Genomic DNA, 9,733 nt, shown 5'->3' on the forward strand with positions numbered 1-9,733 from the left:
TACAGGCTGTCCCCATCTCTGTCCCCTCCATGTTCTACCCTGTCCCTACGCTATTCCCGTCCCCATCCCATCCTGATCCCATCCCCTCCTCATGGCCTCTTCCCACCTCATCCCACCCTGTCCCCACCCCATCCAATTCTGATCCCATCCCCTCCCCATCACATCCCACACTCTCCCCATCCCATTCCATTCCCATCCCCTGTTGTTCCCATCCCATCCTACCCTGATCCCATCCCAAACCCCCATCCCGATGCTATCCCACATACGTGCCTTGTGCCACACCATCTTGATCCCATGCCACGCTGTCCCCACCTTACCTCATCCTGCCCCCCATCCTGATCCCATCCCACCCCGATCTCCTGCTCTCATCCCCCAGCTCCCTGCCCTAGGGGGGGATCCCCCAATCTCCCTGCTCCCCGGGAGAGGCAGGCCTGGTACCCCCTCCCCAGCACACCACCCTCCCACCCCACCAGCTGCAGCTGGGATGGCTGCCTCATCCCGCCCACCTGTGGCCACTTAAGAGCCAGGGCAGCTCAGGGGAGCCTGTGCTAGCCAGGATGGCTACGGGGGAGCAGGTGAGTGCTCTCCCTGTGGGCTGGGCCTGGCAGTAGAGTCTAGGCAGCCCCGTCGTCCCCTTGGGGCTCCCAGCTGTGGGATCTGTGTCATGGGGGGGGGGGCTGGGAGGCTGCAGGCTCCCTGATGGAGTGCCTGTGGGGCTCCTCGGGGCTGTCCCTCCTTCCCCAGAGGAGGCAAGATGAGCGGCGTCAGCGGCAGAGGGCTCAGCAGCGAGAACTGCTCCTGGCAGAAAGCCTGGGCAAGCACCCTCTGCAAAACAGGTAGGGGGGGTGGGCTGGCCATGGGCGGCCCCTCCTGGTGCTGGGAAGGAGGTCCCAGGGCTGGATGGGGGCTTCAGCATGGCTGACATCCCCCCTCCCCAGGTGGGCACTGTGGTTCTTCAAGAATGACAAGAGCAAGATGTGGCAGGCAAACCTGCGTCTCGTCACCAAGTTCAGCACTGTAGAGGACTTCTGGGCGTGAGTGAGCCACAAGCGGGCAATATGCTCCCTCTGGAGAGGCCCTGATGAGGGGGTCTGGGCTAGAGGAGAGTGCTTAGGGGTCCCTGAGGCACCTCTTCTCACCTGCTTCTGTGTCTTGTCTCCACCCGGCACAGGCTGTACAACCACATCCAGCTTGCCAGCAAGCTCACATCTGGCTGTGACTACTCCCTCTTCAAGGTGTGACACCCCCAACACTGCAGTCCCTCAGAGCTCCCTGCAGCACCCAGCATTACGGGGCCACACTGGGTGCCAGTGGGGCTGGCAGGGTGTCCTGGCCATAGGGTGGGAGGGGAAGGCTGGCTGGGTGCTCACAGCTCCCTGAGCTAGCTCTGGCCAGGTACTTGGTGCCCCTGACCATTCATCCCCTTGCCCATCCCTAGGATGGCATTGAGCCCATGTGGGAGGACAGCCAGAACAAGCGTGGCGGGCGCTGGCTCATCACCCTGGCCAAGCAGCAGCGGCACACCGAGCTGGACCGTTTCTGGCTGGAGACGGTGAGTGTGGTCCTGCTTGGGCTGCCCCGCTGGGTCCTGGCAGCGGTGCTTCCCCTGTCACAGTGTTGAGCCCTAGTGGGGACTGTCCTGGGCTCCCCTTCTCCCGGCAGTTGCTGTGCCTCATTGGAGAGATGTTTGACGAGTACAGCGATGAGGTGTGCGGAGCAGTCATCAACATCCGTGCCAAGGGGGACAAGATAGCCATTTGGACTCGGGAAGCAGAGAACCGGGAAGGGGTCACCCACATTGGGTAATGCAGCTTTGGGGCAGGGGGGCTGCGCAGGGCCAGGTTTGGGGGGATTGGAGTCCCTGGGCAGGAAGCCTGTGGGAGAAGTGATGCTACCCCATTCACACAACCCCTTCCCTCCTCCAGGCGTGTCTACAAGGAGCACCTGGGCTTGTCACAGAAGGTGTCCATCGGATACCAGGCCCATGCAGACACAGCCACCAAGAGCAGTTCCCTCACAAAGACCAAGTTTGTGGTGTGACTGTGGGGGGAGCAGGGCACTGCCCACAGGGTCCTCCTGTCCTATTCCACAATGAATGCCTGCAGCTGAGCATGGTCTGTGTGTCCAGGGCTGAGCCAGGGTTCTGGCACCCTGGGTTGGCTTTTTCTTGGGGGGGGGGGTGGGGCTTCCTGGGAGGGGGGACAATGCAATGCCATATCCTGTACCCACCTGCTGGGTGAACAGGGCTGGGAGCACAGAGTTGGCATCACTGTGGGCTTGGGGCACTGTGTGTGTCCCAGTGCTCCTCTCCCTGGGGCTGTGGGGGTGTCCCTTTGCTCTGGGGGCCCTGGGTAGCCCTCAGGAGGATGCTGGGCTCTGTCCTCCCCTGGCCCAGGCATGGGCACAGCTCGCTGCCCTGTGAGCCTGGGTGTGGGAAGGGGGTACCAGAGCCCAACTTCTCTGGGTCAGCTCAGCATGGGGAGCTGGTCCCCATCTTTCCCAAGCCCCTGCACATTGGTGGGACATGGGTCTGCCTTTTTGGGAAGACCAGCTCCCTAGCTGCGGGCAGCCCAGTGTCCTCACAGAGCTGGTGCTGGGGCTGTGGCACAGCATCCTCCTCATGCTGTTTGCTCACATCCCTGCCACAGGCACCTGCAGCACAGGTGGTATGAAGCTTATTTGCTTCCCAAGGTTTTATTGGTATCAGACCCTCTGGCTCACAGCCCCAGTCCGTTGAGCCCTGGGAGTTTGCTGGTTCCTCCTTTCCATGGCCCTTACCCCCTGTTGTCCCTCCTGCCTGTCCTGGCACTGGCTGCAGAAGAGCTCACTTACTCCTCTCCTTCCTGCTCCAGCCCATGCTCTGTCCTTTAATTTTCTATTTGTGTTTTTGATCACTGGGTCTGTTTTCCATCCTCCTCCTCTCCTCCATTCAGGTTCTTGAGGTGGAGGTGCCTGCTCACCTCCTGACAGTGTGGCCATGGCACCCTGGGACCGTGGCTGTCCGCAGTGAAGCCCCACCAGCTTTCAGGGAGATGCTGAGCCCTGCCGTGCTCTGGGCCACTACCATGGCTGCACATAGCTGTGTCCCTGGGACTTGGCTGCCCTTCTCTGGGGCCACAGGGGCAGCTGTGCCAGGGCTCTGCCTGTCCTCCACCACCCTGTGTTGCCCCCTGTGCCAGCCAAGAGATGCTGCCAGAGCAGGGAGGGGGGAACTTGCCCCTGGCACGCAGCATGCCAGGCAGCATCCCCATGTCCTTGCATCATGTGCTGGCCCTGAGCTGCCTTTCTGCGCAGGACAAAGGGGACAGGACCCTGCTGCCCTCCCCTGTAGGGCACCCAGGCCAGGGGTGCTGCAGGCAGCACCCACCCCACGGCCGGCAGCAGGACCGGGGAGGGGCACGGCTGAGGTGTCTGCAGGCAGGGGGGGGTCGGGGGCACTGAAGAGAGAAGGCGGGCGGGGCGCTGCCTGCGCTGCCTGCGCTGCCTGCCCCTCGCCACGAGATGGCGCCGCTCGCCCGGCCTTGGCCAGCTCGGCAGGGCAGCGCCGGCAGCCGGCCCTGGCGGTGGCCCGGCAGAGCTGCCCCCCACCCCCCGGAGAGGGGCAGGCAGGAGCGAGTGGGGCACGGGCTGCGGGGCTGCCCTGGCTGAAGCTGGGGCCGGGGGCTGGAGGCACGTGGGGTGCCGGGACCCCCCATCCACCTCACTGTTAATGGCACCTGTTTGTGCCACCACCCCCAGCAGCGGCAGCGTGAAGTGGGTGAGGGCCGGGGGCTGCCTGTCCCTCTGTCCCTTCAACCTGCTCCACTGCCTGGCCCGGCTCCCACCGGGGGCTGCCCCCCAGGCCAGGCTGGCATGCTGTCCCTGTCCCCTTACTGCCGTCCTGGGTGCAATGGGGTGCCCTGTGCCCCGCCATGCCGGGAGGCCAAGGTTACCTGGGGGAGGCGGGGGGGCTGGTGACAGAGGCTGTGGCGCGGTGCCGAGGTTCATTGCCATTCACGTGCAGCCGCGGTGGGGTTTTGTTTGATTGGAAAGTAATAGGGGCCATCTATCTCCACAGCTTTATGGGCTCAAAGCAGCCCAGCCAGCTGGGGGGCTGGCAGTGCCCCCCTAGAGCCCATCCTTTGGTGACATGATGGCCTCCAACCTCAGCTCCTGCACTTCAGGGTCCCTACTTGGGGGGCAAAGGGGGGTGGGAGGCACTCGGGGACCCCCCAGATAGGGACAGCAGTTGTCAGGAGCCACTGAGCGAGCACAGCAGTGCCAGGGCTGCCCCCAGCCTGTTTCACGCTGGGCAGCTGTCCCAGCTGGCAGCCAAGCTGGCAGCCCTGTCAATAATCATAATTAAAAATTAATACTAATCAAAAGGGAGAGGCAGATGGCAGCAGACATGCGGCAGGGCTGCAGGTGGGGGCAGGGGGCAGTGAAGGCATGAGGGCTGGCAAGGACAGAGCTGGGGGACCAGGGGTTGCGTTGGGCAGGAGATACAGGTCAGGGTGCTGTGGGACCCAGTGGGGCTGGGGAGGATGTGGGGTCAGGGACATATGTGGCACCACAGGGCTGGGGAATGTGGGGCTGGGGAGGATGTGGGGTCAGGGACATGCATGGCACCACAGGGATGGGGAATGTGGGGCCAGGGTCGCTGTGGGGCACAGCAGGGGTGGGCACAGCAGCATGGCGCTGGGCTGGTGCAGGGATGGTGACCCGTGTCCCCTTCTCCAGGCAGGCGGTGCAGGTATGTGGTGCTGGGTGCCCATGCAGGGTCACCTTGCCGGCAGCTGGCGCGCAGCCAGGGCCAGGCGCCGCTGGCCCACGACTCAGCTCAGCAGGCTGCCAGCACAGCCTCTTCCTACGCCACCGGCTCTGGCAGCTCCGGCAGCAAGGACAGATCCTTCCCCGGGCACGCACCTGGTGCCAGGATGGGTGCAGACACCCATCCCGTTGCAGCCAGTGGGTGCTGCAGGGTTAAAATCCCCCGAAGTAACTGGGGAAGGAGCTGCTGGCTCCGTGGCTGGCGCGTGGGCCGGGAAGAACAGGCAGCGCTGGCTCACTGTGGGAGTGGGCAGGCAGCGCGGCTGCTGGCGCTGGGGCTGCGCCACACTGTTCCCATGGTGTCTGCGCCCACCTTCCTGCCCCATCACCCTCCTGGGGCCATGAGGGTGCTCTGGGCCCTGGTAGGGGGGACATGGGCATGCAGGGGACCTCCATCCCTGGGTACCACTAGCATCCTCTGAGCACTCCTGGGGGGACAAGCCCCCATGAGGTGCCCCATGCCTTCTCTGCCCACCCTGCCAGGCCCTGGTGAGGGTGCAGGCTGAGCTTGTCCTCCATCCAGAATCAGCATGGCATGTGAGGAGGGGTACCCAGGGTGAGGGGCACCTACAGCACAGCGTTCCCATGACAACCTCCATGGAGACAGCAGTCAGTGTGGGAGGTGTGGGAGGCAAGGGGCCCATGGACCCCTTCATGCTTGGTCTCCCGCACCAGGCAGGACACAGCAGGGTGCAGCAGAGGGGCTGCACCCATGGGTCTTGCTCCTGGTCTTGGGCTCTGCCTGCTGATCCTGTTCCCTGCCTGCTGTCCCTGCAGTGTGGAGCGGGCAGGCATGGCAGGGCTGGTGCTGCCTGCCCATGCTGGGCTGCTGCCCTCCGACAGCTGGTTTGCACAGAGGGCTGCAGAGCACAGTTTGCACAGCTGGGTTTGCACGGTGGGGTTGACATGGTGGGCTTTGTGTGGAGAGGTTGGCACGGTCGGGAAGGGGTTAAGTGCCTGCAGGGCCATCCCCAGTGCCAGCAGCCGAGGAGGTGGAGAGGGAACATTAAATCCTGCCCTGTGCTGCAGGGAGCCTGTACCTGAGAAGAGCCCCTTGCTGTCAGTTCTCATCTGGATGACAACCAGGCTCCTGCAACATGGCTGAGCACTCTCCATCCCCGCGGGGACGGACTGGCACGTCCTGCTTGGCAGAGGCAGGCGAGGGGAGTGGGAAGGTGGGATGGGGACAGGGATAGGCATGGGGACAGGGACAGGACATGTGTGGCCACAGACCTGCAGGCATCAGACCTGCAGGTATGGCTGCAGCACAGTGCTGTAGCAAGCTGCAGGCAGCGCCCTGCCGCTGGCAGAGCTGTCCCCACCACCCTGCCCTGTGTCCCTTGCCCATGACCCCTTTGGGATTTGCTCTGCTGGCCCTGTACCATGGCCTGGGTGCCCCTCGTCTGTGTGGCACATGCCCGCAGGGTTTTGTCCCCTCCCAGGCACTGTGCCCATGCTGTCCCCAAGCCTTCAGCACAGGCACGGTGCAGCCCTGTCCCTCGCCTGCACCGGCCAATGCCGCCAGCTCTAAGGGACCAGCTTGCGCCTCCCTCAACACAGATGCATCCCAACAGCTGCTAATTGAGCCCCCCCCCCCCGGCTTCATTAACACCCCCAGGAGCTCCCAGCGTGGCAAAGGGACCACTGACTCTCCTGGCTCGGGGGGAGCAGCTGCAATCCCCAGAGCTGCTGGGGCACAGGGCACACAGCAGGCAGTGCCACCGGTGCCTGTCCTTCCCCTCCTGGCCCTGTGAACCCTGGTGTTCCCTTGGAGTGGGCTGGTGATGCTGCAGCCCACAGCCCCCCCCCCCCCCGCCAGCACCCAGCTGCAGGGTCGGGGGGGCTGCCAGGCTCCCTACCTGGTTCCCTGCCTGGCTCCCTGATTGCCCACCCCAGTGCCACATCTCTGGCTGGGAGGGCTGGTGTTTCCCGGGCGGTCGATGCGTCCATCGATCCCACGCAGCTCCGCCGGCTGCTCTCCCACTGCCCTGCTAATTAATTGTCTGCTGCTACTGCTGCTGCGGGAGCGCCAGGGACTCAGGGTGCCTGGGCTGCTTGCACCCTGCCCTGCCCCACACATGGCCTTGGAGGCCCTGCAGATGCTGGCACCCACCTCAGACCCACACCTGACCCACCTGTGCTGAAGAGCAGGGGATCTGTGTCAGGCTGGGGAGGGGGCTTGTAAGCCCTGGGCTGGGGTGAGGGGCACAAGGGACTGACAGGGGTAGGGGCCAGCACATGGCCACTTCCAGCCCCTCCAGCTGCCCCTGTCCAGGACACCCTCCTGCTGCTCGCAGCCATGCCAGCCCCCAGCCAGGCGTGGGGACAGGGATGGGGACAGTGACGCTGCCTTTGTGCCAGGCTATAATGAGATTTCTGCTTGGCTGCTTGGATAGAAAATCCCAGCCAGAGGATGCAAAGAGCCCCTCTGAGTCCCCACAGCCTCCTGCCCCTGCGCAGCCCAGCGCGTATGGAGGTGTCCCTGCCCCAGCACCCACACTACTGACACGGGGGCATCAGCACCAGCTCTGGCCGGGAGCACCCACTGAAGTGGCTGGCATGGGGCACCCATGGGGTGACAGGCCAGTGCCTTCACTACCTGTTCACCCCACTCCCCCTTTCCCAGCCCCACACTGCCACTGGTGCAGCCACCCTACGCCCAGGCTGGGGGTGCCAGGCACAGCCCTGAGGACCCCAGCCTATGTGCCACTACCATGCCCACCCTGCTGTCTGCCCAAGCACAGATACCCAGCACTGCTGGCCCCAGTGCTCTCCAGTGAGGTCCTGGTGCCATGGCACTGTGGCCACAGGACCTGTGTATGCAGGGTGGCACTGCGCTGTGCCCGAGCCCCTCCAGCCACCCTGTTTTCTCTCTTGGCAGCAGCAAATCCATCTCCTTAAAAAGCGGGGAGCAGCTCTTCAAGCGCTGGGGGCTGCGAGGAGCAGGCTGTGTTGGGATGGGCTTTGCCACACATCTTAATGGAGCTTTTCCCGCCCCCGGCACTGTGCGCCATTAATCTACTCTTGCAAATGGCTAATTTTGAAAATCCTCTTATCAGAATTAGGTCCTCAACATCCATATTTATTTACTTTTCATTTTCATAATCTTTCTGTTCCTTGCACGGCTGGGGTTGCTCTCATTGGCTCCGTTTCTGAGCATCCCTGTGTAGGATGAGGCCCAGGATATCCAATGCCATGCCGTGCCTTCCCATGCCATGCTGTGCCATGCTCTGGCACATGTCCCTCGCATGGCACTTGTGTTCCTCCCACCTTCAGCTCTGCCATCAACATCACCAGTACCTGTGCCCACTCCCTGCCGGAGCACCCTCCTGGCCCCAGCACCCTACACAGCCTGGTCCCTGCCCAGCACCGAGGGCCTGGCCGCATCCTGCTCATGGGGCCATGCATTATGCATTGTTTATTCATCAGCACCTTCCCCGTTTGTAACTCAATTAGGCAGACGGCGGTTTTGCTAATACAATGGTGTTTAATATTCGACTTCCTTAAATACCACAAATGGATAGGGAGGCAGTGTGCAGGCAATCCATTATACATGAGCTCAAATATCTATTTAAATATTTGATGGGAGTTTAGAAAATCTCATGGCTGGCCTTGCCCACACCTGCTGGGGACAGGCAGGAGGTCGGACACGGCATGGGCAGGGGCTCTGCTGCACCCAGCAGTGGGTGGGAGCTGCCTCGCCTGGGCTGGCCTGCTGGACACGTGGCCTGGGGCATGTGGTGAGGGGGAGCGGTGCCAGCATGGTGACACTCCCAGGGAGGTGGCAGCTGCAGTTGCGGAGCATGGGTACCATCGCTTACCAGGTGATGCCCTCCCTCTACCTCCACCCCAATCCAGTTTCTTTCAGGAGAAAGCCCTGACACAATGGCTGTAGCACGCGGCTGAGCCATGACCGTGGTGTGCTGGAGAGGAGAATTAATTTTTAATTCCGTCTTAATTACTCCGAGTAATAATCCATTTACAGCATCCAGTGGGGCTGGCACTTCCAGCATCCCCTTGGGGCTGCGGCCATCATGGGACGCCCAGGCGCTGAGCATGCTGTGCTGGGGGCACTGGGCTGGCTGAGCACCAGGCTTCTCTCCTTGAAGCCGACAGCTCCCCATGTGCTGCAGCCCCTCATGACACGCTGACAGGTGGTCAGGGGTCCCAGGCGCCCCCACAGACCTCATGTCAGGCTGGCATGGCCCTTTGGCAGCGGGGCTCAGGGCTCTGGCTGTGGAGTAGGATCTGGCTCACCTGCCCCCTCAGCTCCTCCTCGGCAAGAGGGAGAGCAAGTGGAATTGAAAGTGATGTCCCCAATCTGTATTAATTAGTGTCTATTAATTCATCAGTGCGCCCTGCTACTTCCCCACTGATGGCCTGGCCATGCCAGCCTGCGCCACAGGACAGGGTGAGACCATGTAGCCTCGGCACGGCACCCACGTGGCACCCTGTGTCACAAGCACATGGTGAAGGAACTGGGTGAAGCCAAGGCAGGACTGGGCACCACTGGTACCCCTGGGTGAGCGGTAGGACAGGGTGGGTGTGGTGGGCACCTGGGTGGCAGGAGCATTGTTGCTGGCACTGCCAATGCGGCACCAGCAGAGGTAGCTGGAAGTTGTCCCGGGAGAGTGGCACAAGGAGCAGATGGGGCTGGCACCGCACGCAGGGCCCCAAGCCCCCTCCCTGCCAAGGTCCCCCAGGGCAGCGCCTTGCTGTGTACCCCCCCCAGCTCTGCCCCGCTGCCTGGCTGGGGGGTCTGGCCACTGCAGGAGCCCAGGCTGGGGTACCCGGCACTGCAGGGGAGTCAGCCCTGGTTCCCATGGCAGCCCCCCGGGGAGCTCATGTGAAGCACGGTGACTTCAGCAGAAGCAGATGGAGCCGCAAGGAGTAAAAACATCCTGTTTCCATGCAAATGCCATCA

The 9,733-nt window shown here is 63.0% G+C and overlaps 1 protein-coding gene across 2 annotated transcripts; it reads left to right on the forward strand.

Annotated features, from left to right (window-relative positions):
- Positions 1-185: 185 nt before the first annotated feature.
- EIF4E1B (eukaryotic translation initiation factor 4E family member 1B) lies at positions 186-2,100 on the forward strand. Of its 2 annotated transcripts, XM_040604921.1 has the most exons (7): positions 186-575; positions 745-836; positions 939-1,034; positions 1,172-1,235; positions 1,439-1,552; positions 1,663-1,802; positions 1,926-2,100. In XM_040604921.1, the coding sequence occupies exons 1-7, from the start codon at positions 558-560 to the stop codon at positions 2,038-2,040; spliced, it is 639 nt and encodes a 212-aa protein (XP_040460855.1). In that variant the 5' UTR covers positions 186-557; the 3' UTR covers positions 2,041-2,100. The 2 variants fall into 2 exon arrangements, with proteins under 2 accessions (XP_040460855.1, XP_040460854.1); XM_040604920.1 differs by having other exon boundaries at positions 187-836.
- The last annotated feature ends 7,633 nt before the right edge of the window (positions 2,101-9,733 follow it).

Source organism: Falco naumanni, chromosome 8 (assembly GCF_017639655.2).
Source record: "Falco naumanni isolate bFalNau1 chromosome 8, bFalNau1.pat, whole genome shotgun sequence".
Classification (NCBI taxonomy): domain Eukaryota; kingdom Metazoa; phylum Chordata; class Aves; order Falconiformes; family Falconidae; genus Falco; species Falco naumanni.